We start from the raw sequence: 21,289 nt of genomic DNA, 5'->3' as shown, positions 1-21,289 counted from the left end.
GAACAATTAGGCATCAAGGCACATTTGAGCAACTGTTGGATTGCTGGATCGGATTGGATTGATGTTGCTTGAATCTGCATCATTTCAAGCCAGTGACATGGCATTTATGTTTTAATATTTCAGTAAAAAAAAATCATACTACATTGTACGAAATTTGTTTTCTTGCAGATCAGTGATTTATGCTTAGCTTGGTGGTGGCACTTCAGCGTTAGCGCCAGAATCATCAACCCGACTTCTGATTACACACCTGATTCTGATCAAACCCAGTGTTTAGGCCTCCAAACAAATCGTGAAGTATCATTCAGTAAAAAAAAAAAAAATTTCCTGACGTACCAAGCCTTTTGTTGTAATTGATATCATGGTTTTGACTTTCAATTCAATTCTATTTTATTTGTACATAGCTTTTAATAATGGACATTGTCACAAAGCAGCTTTACAGAAATGTATAAATTCAGGATACAAATTTTAAATGTATAAATTTATCCCTAATAAGCAAGCCAGAGGTGACAGTGCCAAGGAAAAACTCCCTGAGATGATATGAGGAAGAAACTTTGAGAGGAACCAGACTCAAAGGGAACCCATCCTCGTCTGGGTGACACTGGATAGTGAGATTATAAACTATTTCTCTTCTACAACTGTGTATTATGTAGAGTCAAAAAGTGCAATTGTGTAACCAGGAACTTATGAGCCTATGAGCAACTTATGAGTATGAGCATCAGAGTCATGTGTGAATGCATTATAGTTTTAACTTAAAGTTTATTGTGTTGAAGTTATCAACTGTTCAATGATCGAGACTTGAGTGCAAAACTGCTGTTAGACTTCGCACTCATTTTTTAGTTTTAAAGTTTAAAGTTTGCTCTGTTTGCTGATCGAAAGCATATTTTGCAACTGCATCCTCTTTTGATCAGTAAGGCTGTAGGACTCAAGCCCAGCTTCAAGATGTTTTCTATATTGACTTGGACTTATCTCAGACTTCTTGGCTTTTGCTCTTCGTCTCAGTCTTGGGTTTTGGTCTCGCTAAATATGGTCTTGGTCTCAACTGAGACTGTAAAAATAATTTTTATGTTGTCTATTTCCATGCACAAAATTTGACAAAAGTAATTCCTTCCTCTAGAAAACAGCCTCATCATTGCCACAATCCATAAATAAAACCAATTAGTTAATGTCTTAGTGTTGATCTCAATCCTGACTCTCTTTCATTTGGACTCGATCTTGACTTGGTCTTGACCTACTTAAGACTTGGTCCTGACTTGATCTCTTCTAGTCCTGGTTTTGGACTTGTCTTGGACTTTACATTGGTGGTCTTGACTACAGCCCTATTGATCACTTTAGCAAGCTATAATTTGCTAATTCACATGACATGCTTCAATAAGTATGCAGGTTTAAGTGATTTGAATCTATTTTTAAATAACCAGCACAAAAATAAAGGATGAGTATTTACATGTTGAATTTTGATGCCTAACGCAGTGCTGATGAACACCACAATGCAGTCAGTGAGCTTAAGGAATAAGGTTCATCGTGCATGTGAGTGTGAGATTGAGATGCACATGGGCTTCACCTTGTAGAACAGAAGAATAAAGTTGATGCCGAAGGCCACACACAGCGCCAGCACTCGCATGTTGTAGAAATTCCTGGCAAAATAATTCTACGAGAAACAGACATGTAGTTAACATGTATTATGTTCATTACTTGGCTTCATTTTCACCTTGCAGTCGTGTGCATTTTCAAATGCATAACATTAGATGTTAAAAAAAAACCAGACATAAATACGCGCAGCATGTGTTCACAAACAGACCAGATTTAGAGAAAGCCTGAATGACACTGATTTCATTTACACCTGCATGCAATCCAGTGTGTGCAGCATGTTCACATCAGACTGGCATCAGGAAAAAAATATCTGCTTATAGACTTTATATTTCTGCACGTCGACATTTCCACTCCTCACTAAGCTAGCTCATTTGCATATTTTGTGAGAGAAATGGTGTGTAGAGAACTTCTATAAGGAGAACGCATATTTAATAAGCTCTTTTGTTATCGTGATATGGATATCCAGATACAGGCACAGTGTGAACGAGGCATACGAGCCTGCATGGAACCAGAATGGAAAGGAAGAAGCTGACAGACCAGAGACACAATGACAGCAAGAGAAAAAAGAAGACACACAGTTCCGCCTTACGAGCAGTTTTGTCTTGTGAGAGTCGATTATTTTCCACGTCGCTGATTCTTGAACCTCGGGCTCCACTGCTTTGTGCAAGCTCATCCTCCTGAATCTGCGCTTCGCCTTGTCTTCTTTCCTCTTGTCCTTCTTCTCATTGTCCTCACCTCTATGAAAGACACAGTTCTTATTCTTTTGGCACAAATATTGCTGCTATTTTTCTAAACTCTAAACAGGCAACATAGTGGAAAAAGTGATTATTTCAGATTTTCATAGTTGCCAGTGTAGACTACGCTTTTAACTATTTCATGAAGAGAAGCTATAATGGTGGAAGAAGTCTGAGAAATTTGGCTGGAGTTCTGAGGGGCTTCTTAATGATATTTTAGCAAGTGAAAATATCTAGATTATAGTCAAATGTATCTTGTATTTAAATATGTTTTAATTACTACTATAACAATATGATTTTATTGTAGTTTTTTTCTTGTAATGTACAGTGTCCTTGGGTATTATGAAATGCAGTATAAATAAATAAATTATTATTATTATTATTAGTAGTAGTAGTAGTAGTAGTACTTCCTATTATATAATTACAATAAACCAAATCTAAGATTAACCTATTTTTAAACATTTTTCTAATTTCAAGATAATTTGGCAGAAAACTTTTAAGCATTTATTATCTGAAAGAAAGAAAGAAGCAAAATTATCTGCCAATACAATAAAAAAAAAATTTAAAGATTGAAATGAGAAAAAACATCTAAAAAAGAGCCTGAGTATTTTTTTAATTTGATTTATAATGATCTCATAATAAAAAATATTCAATAAATTAGTCGCTTTTCAAGATATTCTCACTTGCTAAGTTACATTTTTTGCAGTGTAGATGTGAGGGTGAGTCCATGATTACGTTGCCATTTAGCCCTTGTAACTCTTAAAAAGTTCATATTTTTTGTCATTTTCCAGCATCAAATCAAAGAAAACATTTATCTGTTCAAAGAAAATGTGCTAAACCATCTCAGGCAACAATCCTGTATTTTTTAAAAGGTTTCATTGCTGACAGGCTCATTTTTGCTCTTAAATTAACAAAAGTTATGAAAGTAACAGGGTTGAATTTTGTTTTTGTTTTTTTTTTCTTTTTCGTTGAAAACAAATACATAAAATGTGGTTAATTAAGAACATCCTAAAAAAAATTAATGAATCATTTACTTTTAATCTATCTATCTACTATCTATTTTCATCTACTATCAAACTAAACTTGTCAGTCAACATCACAATATTATTGGAAATAAAGCAAAAAATAATGAGAGACTTTTCTTCTTCCCATGATCATCAGGAAATTTGGAATGATGCAACTTCCTGCTGACTTCCAAATATTTCATAAGGGTGAATGTGTTCAGGTAATAGGGTTGCGTGAATGTTGTGGAAACAAATTGTACATACATTTTTCACCTATAATACATTTTAACCTATAATGGACGTCTCATGGAAAAGAATGTTTCAGGCATGAGATGTTTAAAGGATTCAAACAGTAATGTAAAAATAATAATACATTTCAAGGTAAAGTGTAGGTATAGTAGGCTGGGACACTGTAACTACACTGTAACTACATGTTTTAGACTTACGTACAGATTTGTAAATGTAATATCAGACATAAACAACCTCCGAATCATGGATTCAGCCAGAAGGCGGCGAATATTAGAAAGAAGACAGGGAGATATAGAAACTCCATCACAAGGAGCAAAAAGGAAAAATAGTAATTTATATGAAGTTAACAAGGAGTATGCTGGAGCTTCAGATGTGGTCTTTCTCCCATAAGTCCATAACGTTGGTGAGAAATATCGAGAACTATGCTCACAGCCAGGCTTTCAGATTTATTGAGACAAATCTGATTTATTTGAGAGCCTAAATTAATCCGCTAGTATTAAGATCTGTCTAACGCACATGGAATAAATGCTTTATGTTATTGGCAAAAAAAAGTTCTTACTCAGCTTTTTCAGTCTCTGAATGCTTCTCCTCCTCCTCCTCCAAATCCTCCTCAGACACTGCTGCCTATTTACACACACACACACACAAATACATATCTATAAAATATACATATCTACAAACCTAGAAATGTGATAATAAGCCTAATAACTCTTACAGTATTATTAAATATTATTATAAAATTTAAACCAAAAAAATACTACAACAGCATTTTATCTAAAATGTCATCATCATATCATTATTTAAGGAGGTGTGGATGTTATTTCTGTTTAACCAACTGATAACTGCTAGCTAGATAAAGTTTACATTAAAAAAATATTTTTTTAAAATAGGATTAGCTGTTATATCAAAAAGACATCTAGATGCTAATGCCTAATGTAGCTTTTGGTAGCTAACATCTCACCTTAAATACACACACAAAAATCTGTCAAATAGAATTAGTTTTGTATATCAGAATCTGGCTAATAACAAAGCTATGCTTATATAGAACTTAATTAGAATTTTTAAATAGGATTATAGCAGCAAAATAGACTGAAATAAAAAAAATGGATAGAAATTAAAAGGGAAGTGAAAAGGGATCTGACTAACATAGCCATGGATAGTTAGCTTGTGTCTTAGTTTAGCTAAAAACACAAGTAGTATTAGCTCTTGATCTATCATCTAACAGCTTTTGCTAATTAGCTATCGCCATAGCTTAAATGAAAATACATTTTTTAAAAAGAAAAAATGAAAAGGCTAGCTAGCTAACACCTTAGCTTAGATGAAAACACATCTAGGTTTTTGATAAATTGGATTTGCTATCATATCAATAACAAAACATATCTGAATAACATAGTTTTTGCTAACTAGCGCGTGTTTAAGCTTTTGAAAAGGATTCACTCTGGTACAAAAAAAAGATCTGACTGACATGGCTGTGGATAGCTACCTGTGGATAGCATGTTTGTTTTGATAAAAATACAAGGATTTTTAATATCAGGTTAGCTCTTTTATCAAAATGAGATATAAATAACTAGCACCCTCGCTTAAATAAAAGCACAACTAGGATTTGTAAATACGATTAGCTCTTCACTCTTGTATCAAAAAGAGATCTGAATAATATAGCTTTTGCTTGCTAGGTAGCTAGCTGTTTTGTCTGAATAAAAGTGACTTGGATTTTTAAATAGCTTTAGTTATTGTATCAGTGAGGAATATGATTAGCATAGCTGACCAAAATAATGAATTTTGGCTGACTAGGACCACTAATCTAATCTTAAACAACAAAAAACAATCCATCGTAGGACACTTTAGTAAAGATTATAAGAAATCCTGAAAAGACCTGAAATTTAGAAGGATTAATTACTTCACTGATGCTGGCGTTGGAATCTCGACTAAGTAACATATACTGTCCTCCTTCCTTTCTTAGCTGGAGACCAAATATGTCAGTAAGTAGCATAGGGTTTCTGGACACAGCTGATAAGTCTAGAGTCATTGTTTGAAGGTCACTCTGGGATGATATGGTCTGTGTGGGACCTTTGACCTTGTGGATTACCCCTTCGTTTACCCCTGTAACGTCATCCAGGGTCGGGTCTGGCAGATCTCTGAAGAAATCAGAGAGTTTGGTCTCTTTGGCAAACTTGATAATGCAACCACTGAGAAAGACAAGGTAGAGAACATGCAGGAAAAAGCAGACGGTGCCTAAGATGGTACGAAAAATGACTGATAAAACCTTCTGGAAGAAGAGGGCAATGGCCAAAATGAGACCCTTCATGGTCATTCTTTTTATCTGCCTCTTCATGTTCCTTAAGGGGAGGAGACACATTATCATCATCAGGCCACAGAGAGGGGCCAGGAGAAGCCGTTTCATCATCACCATCAAAGAAAAGCCTCTCTGCTCTCCTTTAGTGTCATCATTATCTGTAGCAGGGTTTTTATCCTCCTCCTTCTTCTCATCCACTCCATCATCCTCTTTTCCCAGCACCTCCTCATCAAGGTCAGAGGCAGAGATCTGGGCAGCTAGTTGCATCTCAAAGATGGTGTCCTCGCAGAAGTTCACAAAGAGCTCCATCTTTTCCTTCTCTCCTCCCTCGTTAACAATGCCGAAGATGAACTGACGTTTGCTCTCCTTGACCTAGGGCAATTATTCAAACATATACAGAGAGACAGATTATTATTACAAGGTCACTCTTTTAGCATAGTCTACTCAGTGTCCCATTTTACCATTACCAATTCTATATGAAATATACATGGTATTTCATGTGAGGTTTTTTTTCGCAATTGTTTTCACGTTACACAAATTAGTCGTATTGGCCACTTGAGTCCAAAAGATATGCCCATATTTACACAGGGAAAGTTCTATGTATTCAGAATAGGGTTACGTAGCTGCTTAAGTTGTCTCTCTGGGCATCCCATTCAGATAATGCAAATCACCTGCTATTTCATGGCTCCAAGGTTGCTTGATTTTTCTTGAGCAGAAGTGCCCGAGACAAGATTTCTCAGTAGAGTCTACATCACCAGATTGAAACACAAGCACTTGCCTTTAAGCAAGAAAAAGCTGGCAGGGTAGAAAATGCTGACTTAAGATGCAGGTTGTGTTTTTTCTCATTGGAAGAAACATCTCATAGGCATCTAGTATATTGCCAATATATTACAACATAAACTAGTTTAATGTAACAATAGGAAACACGTTTACCTTGCCTTTACCTTAACATCTTTCATTACCTGTGGTTTCTCCCACTGCATCCGGCTCGACTCGCTGATTTCAAAGTAGACCCTCTCGACCCGTTTCCCACTGCCCATGATCTCAATCCTGCCCAAGTGAGGCTGGAAATACCGGAGCACGCTGTCAGCTAACTCCAGAAAGTTCCGTAATCGAGTGTCATGAGGCATGTGCTCTGACAGGTTGGTCAAAAGGACAGCCACGTTGAAACCAATGTCTTTGGCCGGTTCGTGAAAACGTGCTACAAATGCACGATAGTCCAGGAGCTTGCTCTCATTCGTCTCTGCACAAGACAAGAGGAATTCCGTCTCAGACACTGTGTAGCGTTTGTAGCCCTCCATGGCCTTCTGAAAGTCCTTCTTTGAGATATGCCCTTGTCCATCAGGGTCATATTCTTTGAAGGCATCCGAGGATACAAGGTCTTTGAGTTTCAGGAACATGTCAAAGAATGTGAGGATCATTTCAACATTGCTGGACGATTCCACCAGCATGTCCACCATCTGTTTGCCAATTGTGCCATTCACAACATTTCCTGAAAACACAACACCAAGCAAATAAAAGTACTCACTGAAAGGCTTCTTTCAAAGTTACAGTGTATTTAAAAATTATTTAGACCCTATTACCATTTCTACTTTTACATTTACATTTACATTTATGGCATTTGGCAGACGCCCTTATCCAGAGTGACTTACAATAGTGCTTTGAAGTCTATCAAAAATACATTCTGATATTGGCTCACTAGGTCACAAACTAGGAATACCATCAGTCCAAAACTCTGTTGGGGAGGTAATAGACAAGCGCTCAGACAATACTTTTTTTTTTTTTTGGTAAGTGCTAACTTAAGTACTTTATGAAGAGGTAAGTATATAGACGTCATTTGAAGACTGCCAGTGACTCAGCTGTTCAGACATCTAGGGGAAGTTCATTCCACCATCTTGGTGCCAGAACAGAGAAGAGTCTCGATGCATGCCTACCTTGTACCCTGAAAGATGGTGGGACCAGTTGAGCAGTGCTAGAGGATCGGAGGGAGTGTGGTGCCATGCGAAGTGTGACAAGTGCTTTGAGATAAGTGGGTGCTGGTCCATTTTTGGCTTTGTAGGCAAGCATCAGTGTTTTAAATCTGATGCGGGCAGCTACAGGAAGCCAGTGGAGGGAGCACAGCAATGGGGTGATGTGGGAAAATGTAGGAAGGTTGAAAACCAGTCGTGCAGCTGCATTCTGGATCAGTTGCAGAGGACGAATGGCGCTCAGAGACAGACCTACCAGGAGTGAGTTGCAGTAGTCCAGTCTTGAAATGACAAGGGACTGAACAAGCACCTGTGTGGCCTGTGTGGAAAGAAATGGACAAATTCTTCTGATGTTATAAAGGGGAAATTGACATGAGCATGTCAGATTAACAATGTGAGAGGAGAAGCACAGTTGATTGTCCATGGTTACTCCAAGGTTGCGTGCAGTAACCGAAGGCGAGATCAGAGAATTGTCTAGGGAGATTGCAAGATCCTGAGATGGGGATGAATCACCTGGGATGAACAGCAGTTCAGTTTTGGTGGGATTAAGTTTCAGATGATGACCTGTCATCCATGATGAGATGTCTGCCAGACATGCTGATATTCGAGCAGAAACATGAGTGTCTGAGGGAGGGAAGGAGAGGATGAGTTGAGTGTCATCTGCATAACAGTGGTATGAAAACCCATGTGAGGATATGACCGCACCAAGAGATCGAGAATAGAGGGAGAACAGGAGAGGACCAAGTACTGAGCCTTGTGGGACACCAGTGGAGAGTCTACGGGGAGCAGATGTGGATCCCCCTCCATGTCACCTGATATGAACGACCTTCCAGGTAGGAAGCACACCATTGCCATGCTGCACCATGAATTCCTAGGCTCATGAGGGTGGACAAGAGAGTCTTGTGGTTCACTGTGTCAAACGCTGCTGAAAGGTCAAGGAGGATGAGGACTGAAGACTGGTTGGCTGATCTAGCAGCATGTAGCTTCTCAGTGACGGCCAAAAGGGCAGTCTCTGTGGAGTGTGCCGGTTTGAAGCCAGACTGATTGGGATCTTGGAGGTTGTTCTGTGAGAGATGCTGATGTTGTATCATGATGTACATGATACAACCCACGTATTTCCAATTTTTAAAATGGTTTCCTCTTTAGCCATATATTTTTTTAAATGTCATAAATAGAACTTCTTTACATCCAGTCCACTAAATTATACTCTTCTGATTAATTAGTTGAATATTGTTACAGCATCTGGAGCTTGTTTCAATGAGTTACAGCCTCAAAATATAGGTTGTTCAAAAACCTTTGACTGGTGGTGTAGTACATATTATCAAAGAAAAATTAGCAAGTTTGCCTCATTTCCTCCGGGTACTCTGGTTTCGTCCCCCAGTCCAAAGACATGCGTTGTAGGCTGATTGGTATTTCCAAATTGTCTGTAGTGTGTGTGTGTGTGTGTGTGTGATTGTGCCCTGCGATGGATTGGCACCCCATCCAGGGTGTCCCTTGCCTTGTGCCCAGAGTCCCCTGGGATAGGTTCCAGGTACACCGTGACCCTGTGTAGGATAAGTGGTATGGAAGATGGATGGATGGGCTTTATTCAGTATTTCACCGTAAGTGAGGGATATATTTTTGTGACCTGTACTCATTGCTTTCTTTTTTAATCCAAATTAAAAAAACTTGGTTCTTACCTTCTAGCATAGACAACAGCATCACCACCATGTCTTTTAACAGATCCATCAGTTCCTTCAACAGCTCGATCTGACTCGAATCCTAGATGTAGCACAATATTGTCACCTCTCACAGTATTTTTAGCTTACTTTTATTAAAGGTATTTTATATGTCAGATTACTGGAGACTGACATTTGCTGTCACATACACCCTGTAAATAGCACAGTCTGTTTCCTCAATCATCTCAGTTATTTTTAGTTTTATTAAATTCTGCAGGAAGGTCAAACAACTGCTACAGCATATGGCACAATATTTTCATTTCAATCATTTATAATTCAGATTTATTCAAATTTCTTACAACATGAACTCACTGGCACTTGACATACTGTAGCAGCTTTTGCATCCATCAAATCTGAGGTTTTAAAGAGATTTCATAGGAATGAATTACAATATTTGTTTTATCCTTGACATTTGTAGTGGTGTTTCTTTATGCATACCTGAGAAAGCTTCATCTGCATGTGGGCAAAAACATGGAGAAAGCCGACCACGGCATCCCACAGTCGACTGTGGGCCAAACTCTGCTGGTTGCCAGTGCACGGACCCTTAAAAAAAAGTTGTGCATCATTGTAAATGTACTAGCTAATGATTTGTTATGTAACATTTCAGTTTCCATCTCTTAAGTTATGTTGTCTGTCTTTAACTCAGCACATTCATATTTTCTAATAATTAAAATGTTAGAATATCAACAATGCACCCAGTGATGCAGCTTATAGAGTCACAAAGAAATAAAAATTGGACAAAAATCTAAAATTTCTTTTAGCATTCTAGGTTTTTTTCTGACTACTAAGCCAAGGACTATTTTTCCAAATGATCTTGTACTGGTACTGTTTAAAACTCTTAGGCACCCTAATGTTTTAAACATATATTTTGCCTTTTGCCTATTTTGCTTACTTTAGGTCTTTAGGTGTCAGTACAGAAGAACAACATTTAAGGTCTCCAAACATTTTTTAATTAGACATTATAGAGAAACGTTTGCATATTGTTAAAGAAAGTAACATATTAAGCAATGAACTACATTTCAGATAAAAAAAACAAAACAATGGATGCTACCTCATCAAACCGAAGCAAGTGTGCCTAAAACGTTTAAACATTACACTTTCTTCCCTAAATAAAGCCCTAAAAGCCCTATTTCCATGATTGAGGATTCTGCTAATATCAGATGTGTCCACAGATGGAGTGTAAATTAGAGATGGAGGGGGCAGGCTAATGACTAAAAAATATATTCTGGTGCATTATGTCATTTTAAGTTAAATAAAATATAAAGCTCTAAAAAACAGATTTATTACATTTGTGTATAATGGTTTCTACTGTGTCCAGAAAGTTCCTCACCTGGATGTACTCTGTGAGGGTGTTGAAGACCTGTTTGGCCACCCTGATGGCTTTAGAGAAGTTACGCTGGCCGTGTTCATCAATCACATCTTTCCCAGAGTAATACCAGTAAAAGTCACTGATGGACTCCTAAACACAACCCACAGTTATGGATCTGCTACTGTATATTCACTACTGTGTATTCACTACTGTGTATTCACTACTGTATATTCACGGCTGTATATTCCCTACTGTAAATACATTATTGTATATTCACTACTGTATATTCACAATTGCATATTCACAATTGTATATTCAAGGCTGTATTTTCACTACTGTATATTCAGTACTGTATACTTACTACTGTACACTTCCTACTGTATATTCAGTACTGTGTATTCACTACTGTATATTCACTACTGTATATTCATAACTGTATATTCATTACTGTATATTCACTACTGTGTATTCGGAATTGTATATTCACGGCTGTATTTTCACTACTGTATATTCCCTACTGTAAATACATTATTGTATATTCATGGCTGTATATTCACTATTGCATATTCACAATTGTATATTCAAGGCTGTATTTTCACTACTGTATATTCAGTACTGTATACTTACTACTGTACACTTCCTACTGTATATTCAGTACTGTGTATTCACTACTGTATATTCACTACTGTATATTCATAACTGTATATTCATTACTGTATATTCACTACTGTGTATTCGGAATTGTATATTCACGGCTGTATTTTCACTACTGTATATTCCCTACTGTAAATACATTATTGTATATTCATGGCTGTATATTCACTATTGCATATTCACAATTGTATATTCAAGGCTGTTTTTTCACTACTGTATATTCACTACTGTATACTTACTACTGTATATTTACTACTGCATATTCACAATTGTATATTCACTACTGTATACTTACAGTATACTTATGAATATACAATTGTGAATATGCAGTAGTAAATATACAGTAGATATTTACTACTGCATATTCACAATTGTATATTCACTACTGTGTATTCACTACTGTATACTTACTAGTGTATATTCACTACTGTATATTCACTAGAGTGTATTCACTACTGTATATTCAGTACTGTGTATTCACTACTTTGTATTTACTTCTAAATATTCACTACTGTATATTCATATATTCACTACTATGTATTGCTTTAACAATATACAGTATACTTTACCTGCAGTCGGAGCAGGTAGTCCACAGTGGAGATGACAATATTTACTGTGGTATTGTTTCCTGTCTGAGTCCTCAGATAGTTCTGAAAATCTGTCACAAGGGAAGTCAGTTTTGATGTTTTGAAGAGCATAGGACATCACTATAAAATATTTTCTCTGTTGGACAATAAATTGTGCAATGTTGTGTTTCTACAGAAAAACAGAAAAGAAAAAGGAAAGAAAAAGGCAAGCAATATCCACACTACCATCCTTGATCATTACAGGCTCTTAGAATGTACGACATCATAGCACATGCCATATGTTTAATACTCAACTCTTTTCCAAAGAGACTTTCAGCTCTCACTGCTTCAGAGAAGAGTGAAGTGAAGCCTATGAAGCCTTTTTATATAAACTGTTCTGGCAAATATGTTCAAATATTGAAGAGGCAGTAAAGGTGTAGCCAAAGATAAAACTACTTAAAAATGTGACGCTAATAAAGTAAGGATAAAAAATTAATAGGTGAGTTTAAATAGGGAGAGCTAATGCCTGTGATATCTGTAATCTATTCATACAGGTAATAAACTCATAGTAATACCAAGTGGCAGAGGACCAAATATTCATCTTTATTGTCATTATAATTCTTTATTTTAAAATCATATTATTATTACTTTTTCTGGCTTTTCCCAAGGGCTTTGTCAACGATTAGACATAAGCAACTAAATTCATTCTTTATAACTAATGACAAAAGACCAAGAGGAGAAAAAAAAAACATGGGACAATAATAGATGACTTGGTGTGATTTGAGTTATTGGTTTGTTACTATGGCCTGGAGATGTTGGTGATTTATTGCGCAATTGTGCGAATAAGCACCTGCATTATGTCCTTCACAAAGCAACTGGAGGAAACGGAAGAGATCACAAGTCAGCGGCTCATCTGCCATAACCTTGTCACCTAATAGACACGTACAGAAAGAAAGGTAATATAGGAAAAAACACGACAGATGTCAGGAACACAAAACTTGATCTTATTCTCCTGCAGACTCTTATTATATATCTCTGTTTTATTGTGTAGCTGGTGTCTCAGATGTACCTGGATTGCCTTCAGCTGCTGTTCCTAAACCCTCGGCTTTCATCTGCCTCTCGAAAGCGTTCAGGTCTAAAACACTGCAACATACACATCCGACGCAGAGACATGAAACAAAAAAACGATAAGTTTGAAAGATTGTTTATCAGGGTACGTGCTTCAAGTAAGCTAGTGAATAAATAAAATGAGAGGACAACATCAATATTATATCATAGCCAGGGGTGTCAAACACAAACACTCCCAGGGCCTCATCAGTAACTCTGTGAGCTATTGAAGGACTATAAACTAAGGCTATTACTTTTTAATGTATTATTATCTACTCCGTCAAATCGCACATAATCAGAACAGGACATTACGAGAAAAAAGAAAGGCTAACTGAAACTATTCAACTGTATAGGTGATAAGATTTATTATACTAATTAAAACTTTTCATAAAAAAATATACGGTCTATCTTAGGGGTTGCACAGACTAGGCGATTAATACATTCACTAATCGCTTCTTGGGGAATGTCGATTTGATGTGGTGGAAAAACAGCGAAGAAGGTGAAAAAAATGCAGGAAGATGGTAAAAAGAAGAAATCCAAATGTAATATTTCAGACTAAATGAGACAAATTCTGCACATTTTGTAAGACTCTGCTAGTAAGTTACAGTATTATTAAAGTATATTTATTATTAATATTAATTTGTTATATATTATAAAAGTATATTTGTTATTTTCTTTTGCTAAAAACTGGTTTTATTAGGCTCAGCATCACCAAGATGTGTTTATACACATAGATCATTCATATGCTGCATTGGATTTACCTCAGAAGTGAAAAATTACGTCATTTTCAATATCTGTGCTTTCGAGCTACCAAGTGGGGGAAAATCATGGAAGCCACTATCTTTGTCTTTAGTGAGCGACAAGCTAACTGTAATGAGTGATGTATATTTTCCACCTCAAAGCTATACAGTCAGTGTTATAGACTGAAGAAGAACCGTATGTTCATTGATCTAAAGCAGATACTTATATACAGTATAACTCATTTAAAGGTGAGAAGTGCAGCTGTTTACTGTTCCTGCCGTGAGCGACCATGTTGATTTGATGTCACTTGCTGAACTCGGAGTTGAAGAGAACTTCCCGAGATCCTGAGTAGGAATTTCAGGTTGAGGGGGCGTTCTTAATCAGTAGAATGCAGCAATAGAGTTAGCCCATTGCGCATTTTATTAAAAAATCCAGCATTTATCAAATGTGCAAAAAAAAAAAAGTTCTGGCTTTGGTTGTCCTTTCGAGAAGACAGGAAAAAACATGTGTCCTTGCTATGTCATACAGTATATGAGGGTCCATCTAGTTGGATGAATTTGAAAATTGAGTGAAGCACGAGCCAAGGTGTCAAATTTAAGCAGTAATTCTCTTCATAGGGAAACAGTGGCTTTGTCAGCACAAAGCTGTTTTGCTGCTGATCATCTATAGACACCCTAAACATGAATAGTTTTAAATAGCAACTCCTTATGTAGCCTATATCATTTAATATATAACGGTAAGATATCAAAAATATATAACGGTAAGAGGGAGATTTAAGAAAAACTCACAAACAGAATGCAAGCAGTCGCTATGCTGCAGGTTTGCTGTGAATTCTAGATATTGTGGTCCGTATCAAGATTATTGTTTTGCAAGTTCACACAGCGTGAATGAAACGAGACAGCAGGCCATATTTGGCCCACGGGAATTGAGTTTGACACGTGTTCTAAAATATGACTGAAATAAAGACAATACCTGCAGGACTGCATGAGGCTCGCCAGGCTGTGAAAGAATCCCACATCTCTTTTCTCTCTCAGATAGTCCAACATTTTCTATCAGAAACCAAAAAGAATAAAAACTCATGCAATACTGTGAGAGAAAATAAAATGCTAACTAGGGATGTACCGATACACTTTGTCACAATTCAATTTGATTCACAATATTAAGATAAAGGAAAGACTCGTTTTTTTTATTTCTAAATCATAAACAATGCAAAACAATGTTCATTTTTTGTCTGTAATAAAACTAAATAAATTAAAAATTGCTATGAACAGAGGTTTAATATTGTTAACAAAATGTACTACATGTTCACCATATCTTAAAAACAAACAAATAAATAAATGTATAAATTCTCCCAAAAATTTGATTAAATAAACAAAGTCTCTGACCTGGAAAAAATGATTGATTGAAACATAATGAGCTCTGTAGCACTGCCTAAGGCATCATTTTAACCTGAAATAGAGCTCCAAAGTCGGCTAAAATGCCTGAGTTCCACATCCTCTTTCTCGGGCACCGGAGATCTCAGCGGTGTGGAAACTACTGAAGAGGTCTTTTTAACTATTATAATGTGGTTGTGTAAATATATAACCTATAATGCATGTCAATCATTGTGATCCGTTGCTATCGGGCTATCGGCCACATCACAAGTGCAGATGATTCCCAGTAATGGCGCAGGCTCTCCACGAAAGAACGCAATCATGTGACCAGTCTGCCTCCAATGTATTTTAACTCTACGGTTTGTGCAGATTGGGACCTCTGGTGTTGAGACAGTGCAATTCCATTATATGCATAATTAATAGAATGCTGATATTGCACATTCTCACTACGCATATTGTCACATTTTTGCATTGCGATGCATCATGTCACGATGTATCGTCCCACCCATAATTCGCGGTGTTTATGATTCTTGCTACAATTATCCCACACTAAAGCAAAACTGAAATATAAATTGACTTTGACATTTATCTAAATATTCTGTTTTTCTTTTCCTAATTGTTTTGATGATGTTCAGTTTCATTTAAATGACAACAGATTTCCTTTAAGAAAAATACTGTCATTTTACAAAATGACATTCACTGAGAAGTGATGAAATTACTTTCAAATTAAATACTCAGTATCCAGAAATGAAATCTCACTGAGGCATACCTGCTGTACGTCTGTGTTTCCTCCATTCAGGATGGCGATGCCAAGTTTAAGAGTGGCCTCCACTGAGGGCCCCATAACACCTGGTATTAAAATACAAAACAAATACACATCCATAACTGAGCAAAATGTTGGTTCTACTCACTACCTAGAAAGGATGAATAAGTACTTATTTATTCAGTGGATGAATAAAGGAATGAACGAATCAGTGGATAATGAAAGAATGAAAGAGAAATTAATGATTCACTTAATAAATTGATGCATGGAGGGATGGAAGGATGACTCAGTACATGAATGAATGAGAAGATGAATGAATAAATGATTAATTTATTCTTTCATTCATTTACAGAATTATTCACCTTCATAAATCCTTATGCTCTTTAAATGCTCTTTAAAGGAATATTCTTTTTTTTTACCATGTTTAGACAAAAATTTACAATTATTAAATTAAATTATGCCATGCTGTACATTTCATTTAAAAAAAATAGATGCAAATTGTGGTAAATGTGTTCAGATTTTTGAGCAATGTTCCTCTCATCTGGTAGTTTAAAGCTTATTAGTATTGTGTGGGCAGATGAAATATAAAAAAGACTTAAAAATCCAACACAATGTGTGTGTATGTGTGTGTGTGTGTGTGTGTGTTTTACCTCTGCTGGCACTGAGCCTCTGCAGAACCATCTCTGCAGCTCCGCGATCATGTAGTCTGGCCTGTTGATACAACAGTCTCTGTTTCTCCAGCTCTTTCTCCTGAAATCAATCAATCAACAAAACAATTAATAAAATAAAAAAAAAAAAACAATCAATCTGTTTATTTTTGTTCACAGAAAGCTAAGAAAATGAGGAGAGCTATCCTGACAGATTCCAAATTCATTCAAGGATGTCTTAAAGACTCCATACTGATTTGTGTGAGTTTGTATTCATTTTTGAAAACTGATCAATCACAAACAGTTTCTATTAGTGCGCTCAGACGTCTGAACCCTTCTCTACCAGTAAGTGTATATGATACATGATAAGCAGATTTTTATTGCTGTAAATCATCTTCATCACTCACCTCAAAGGATTTCACCTCATCACGACCGTCCTCATCCTCAGCCTGGCAGCTCTGCATGGGGATTAGAAAAACAGTTACATGTGACAACTGTCGCATCAGGACTATAATCATCATAAGCTTCTTAGGTTTAAAGAGATTAGGATACAAATTACAATCATTTCCAAAAACACTTGCTGAGTTAACGCTGAAAACCCTGTAGTATAAGGTGTAGTCTGTGGAATGAGCTGGAGTACTCTGATCTAAGCTTTCCTGAAAATTAAACACATACCTAGTGTAGATATTTAAATTTATGTACACAAAATGTACACAACACCTCGGACCTCTGTTTTAAAAGAATTAAGATACTGAGCTGTAGGTATAAATGTACTGGATTTTCCAGGTGTCAGTACTCAGGTGGATGTTACCTTGGCCATGATGTTAGTGTAGGCCAGGTACAGACCGTCTTCCTCCAGCCTGCTGAAGAAATACACAAATGAATAAAGCAATGCATGAATAAATTAAAGAATGAATGAATAACACGTCAGTAACAAGAACAAAGACTAAAAAATGAAAAGATGAAAAACAAATAAACAGACAAATAAATAAATAAATAAATAAATACCTCTCAATGAATAAATGACTGAGTGATGAATATGAGATATTTCAATCAATGAACGAATGAATGGATGTAGTGCATCAATAAACAATTAAATGATTCTGTGGATAAATTAATGAGAAAATGAATAAATAAACAATTCATAAATATATTTAATAAATAAATGAACAGGTGGATGGATAACTTAGCTGAATGATTCAGTTAATGAATAAATTAATTAGTGAATTGTTCAGTGAATGAATGAATGAATGAATGAATGAATGAATGGATAGATGGATGGATGGATGGATGGATGGACAAGTGAATGAATGAACGGAAAAGTGACTAAACAAATGAACGCATATATGGATGGATGAATAAATGAATGATTAGATGAATGAATATGAACAAATAAATGACTGATTCAGTAAATGATTCAGTGGATAACAAATGAATAAGCAGATGAACAAATTAATGACTTAAGGAGGAAGGAAGGAAGGAACAAACAAACTAATTAACTAACTAAAAAAGCAAGAAAGAAGAAAGTTAGAAGCAAGAAGCAAAGAATGAAGCAAAGCAGGAAAAAATGAAGAAAGGGAGGAAGCAAGAAAGGAATGAAAGTTTATGTAAATCCATATAAGTATTAAAGTCAATTCTATAAGAGTAAGACAGTTAAAGCAAACACACTGTCTTTCTCAATTCTCTCACATTTTACTCAAAGCTACACACACACACACACACACACACCCAAGGAGGCCATCAACACACACCTCCTCTCTGTCAGGGCACTTTGGTGGAAGAGAGTAATGAGCTGATGAAGAGGGTCGATCTTTTTGCCTTCCACTGTTCCCTCACTTCGTTCCTCTTCATCTACGACACTCCCTCCATCTCCTGCTTTCTGTAATCAAATAAAAGATTCATGAGCGTCAGATCCAAAGAACCGAGCGCGTAGTTTTCTAAACCTGTGCTGCAGCAGCCGTGGGTCATGTGGCCTAAAAATCCTAATGTAAATACAGTGACTGCTTTTTAAAACTATTCTTGAAGCATTATTTGAGTCAGAAAGATTAAAGCCCTGCTATTGTGTTGAATTCTGGGAGTTTTGTCTTTTTGTGGGTGCAAAAAGTTTGGGGACTTAATGTCATAATAAGATTGGGGAATTAATGGCATAATTATCATTAATAGAGTTTGAAAGAAAAACATTGTTGAAGCAGTGCAGGTGAATACAGGAGTCAGTATATAAACCCTCTGATTAGAAACACTGCTGTTATGAGTGTGTTATAAACTCACAGCTAAATCTTCAATCAGCTTCTCCTCATACAAGTCGTCTTCTGCCTCCACCCACATCCTTCTGTAGCTCTGCAGAAACAAATTCACCGCCCTGTGCCTGCATCAACACAGAATATTAGTGTAAATAAAGAGAGAAATTACTGCTGCTACTAAAAAAACATCAGTTAATGCAGTAATTAATGTGAATTACTCTGTTATTATTATTATTATTATTAAGCCATTAGTTAAAGGAACCTTAATGTAAAGTATGACAGTGGCAGGTGGTATAGAGGTAGGTGTGTGTGTGTGTTTTTTGTGTGTGCGTGCGTGTGTGTTATACCATGGAGGTGTGTGTAGACGTGTGTGTGTGCATGGTTTTCTGTGGAAGATTATGCAGAGGACTGTGTGTGTGTGTGTGTGTGTGTGTGTGTTACCGTGGCAGGTTGTATAATGGAGTCATCCTGAAGCAGGCCACTACAGCTCGTTTCCTCTGTTTAGAGAGCAGCTTCTGCCACACAGCTCTCTTACTGCCCTGAGGAGACTCCACCTGCACAACACACACACACACACTCACACAATGAATGAATGACAGAATAAATAATTAGGACAACTAAATGCTGAAAGAATAAACAAACAGCTCACAGAATGAATAAGTAAAATAATTAAAGAGCTGATGAACAAGTCGGCAGATCTTCATACAGCTGCGTTTCATTTATCTATGAATGTCTCTGTCAGTAATAAGCATGAAGAACTGCCATACCTGATCCAGATAGAAAAGCACACGGGCCACTGCCAAAACACTTTCAACACGATTTTCATTCGATAAAGTGTGAGAAACCTCCTAGAGAGAGAGAGAGAGAGAGAGAGAGAGAGAGAAAGTATTGTGCTTTCGAAAAGAGATAAGGGTTTCAGTATCTGGAGTTTGGCATGCTCAGGCTAGATTTATTATTATTATTATTATTATTATTATTATTATTATTAATAATGATAACGATAATAACCTCCAAGAATTAAAAAAAAAAAATTTAGGTTAAAAAAGTACTTTCCAAAATGAAACTCAGTGTGTTTAGTTCAGTTTCTCTAATTAACATTAAAAGAAATGTCTAAGTATCACATTATACTAACATTAAGGAAAAAACCTGCCACTACCCCAGAGGACAATAAGGACAATCAATATATAAATCAATATATAAAATTATGTTTTATGTACTAATAAAGCCACTCCCAAGAGAGCATGAGTGAATGAACGAATAAAAAAAAAAACACGAAAAATGAACAGAGAAATACATTGGAGGAAAATAATGAAAAAGAATTTTAAAAATGCAAAGAAAGAAGAACCATACAATGGAGAAGGACATTCTAAAGAGTGAAATAAATAACAAGATTAAAATGCAGTACATTATGGGAAACTTAAATAGCCTCGATACAAATTGATAATAATTAGTCTTAAAGTTTTAAAATGTTTTTAAAAAATATTGGAATGGTGATAGAAAATCGAAATATCTCAGACTGAACCTATGGATTGTATTTTGGTTGAGGTTTACCTGTTGAAGGTTGATGCAAATGAACGCTCGAACTTCTTCCTCTGTATCTTTCTACAAGAGACACATGACTTCAAATCAATATATTAATATTGTGTGTGGTGTGTGTGCATGGTTTTCTGTGGAAGATTATGTAGAGGTGTGTGTGTGTGTGTGTGTTACTGTGACAGGTTGTACAGATGAGTGTTTGTGTGTGTTACATATGTAACATGAACAGTTTATATTAATGCACTCGTTCTAACACATTATCACTCATTCACAGGGATTTGGAATCTAAGACTAATAATAAACTCAGCAAATCCACTTTGCTGCTCCAAGACAGCTGTACCAAGGGCCTTTTTTGCTCCCTGACTTTTGAATTAAAATCTTGGGCACTGATCTGCCGTCTTCCTTAATTTTCAGTCTCTCGTCATAAGTACGAGCATCAAAAGACTTTTCTAAATCCAGGTCAACATTAGCAGTGTCGGCCATTTCATCCCAAAAAGCTGCTAGCTGAAGAAGGAGGTGACAGTGAGCTAGAGTTATGAACAACAAATTCCAGAGACGAATGTAAATAATCAAACTTTATACTTACAGTTTATTTACAGTATTTAAAAATGACACATACTGAAGGCTCTGAATGATTCTGACAGGTGCCGATATGTTTAAGTTTGAGATGTTAGACATGTTCATTCCTGTTGCAGTGATTGGAAGCTGGTTATGAGCCACTTTGAGAGATTGAACAATCATCATGAAGAGAAGCGTTCATCCAAACAGGACAAACTAAGAGCACGCTGTCCACTAAACATT

General features: G+C 36.3%; 1 protein-coding gene across 4 annotated transcripts in view; it reads right to left on the bottom strand.

Moving 5' to 3' along the window:
- ryr2b (ryanodine receptor 2b (cardiac)) overlaps positions 1-21,289 on the bottom strand; it is an 89,706-nt gene that overhangs the window by 11,032 nt on the left and 57,385 nt on the right. For 2 of the 4 annotated variants that reach the window (XM_053237643.1, XM_026944056.3), the window contains exons 71-91: positions 20,504-20,554; positions 19,720-19,800; positions 19,394-19,506; positions 18,981-19,077; positions 18,464-18,591; positions 17,524-17,575; positions 17,120-17,170; positions 16,716-16,815; positions 16,072-16,151; positions 14,902-14,978; positions 13,151-13,224; positions 12,932-13,012; positions 12,085-12,173; positions 10,883-11,011; positions 9,991-10,095; positions 9,514-9,595; positions 6,830-7,359; positions 5,448-6,239; positions 4,134-4,198; positions 2,177-2,324; positions 1,559-1,645 (exon numbers count right to left, since the gene is read on the bottom strand). In XM_053237643.1, coding sequence (XP_053093618.1) covers positions 1,559-1,645; positions 2,177-2,324; positions 4,134-4,198; positions 5,448-6,239; positions 6,830-7,359; positions 9,514-9,595; positions 9,991-10,095; positions 10,883-11,011; positions 12,085-12,173; positions 12,932-13,012; positions 13,151-13,224; positions 14,902-14,978; positions 16,072-16,151; positions 16,716-16,815; positions 17,120-17,170; positions 17,524-17,575; positions 18,464-18,591; positions 18,981-19,077; positions 19,394-19,506; positions 19,720-19,800; positions 20,504-20,554 — 3,012 coding nt within the window. The remainder of the gene's footprint in view (positions 1-1,558; positions 1,646-2,176; positions 2,325-4,133; positions 4,199-5,447; positions 6,240-6,829; positions 7,360-9,513; positions 9,596-9,990; positions 10,096-10,882; positions 11,012-12,084; positions 12,174-12,931; positions 13,013-13,150; positions 13,225-14,901; positions 14,979-16,071; positions 16,152-16,715; positions 16,816-17,119; positions 17,171-17,523; positions 17,576-18,463; positions 18,592-18,980; positions 19,078-19,393; positions 19,507-19,719; positions 19,801-20,503; positions 20,555-21,289) is intronic. The other 2 variants (XM_034307866.2, XM_034307864.2) reach the window with 2 other exon arrangements.

This window comes from Pangasianodon hypophthalmus, chromosome 10 (assembly GCF_027358585.1).
Source record: "Pangasianodon hypophthalmus isolate fPanHyp1 chromosome 10, fPanHyp1.pri, whole genome shotgun sequence".
Taxonomy (NCBI): Eukaryota; Metazoa; Chordata; class Actinopteri; order Siluriformes; family Pangasiidae; genus Pangasianodon; species Pangasianodon hypophthalmus.
Note: the sequence above shows the minus strand (reverse complement) of the source record. Positions and strands in the feature narration are given on the sequence as shown.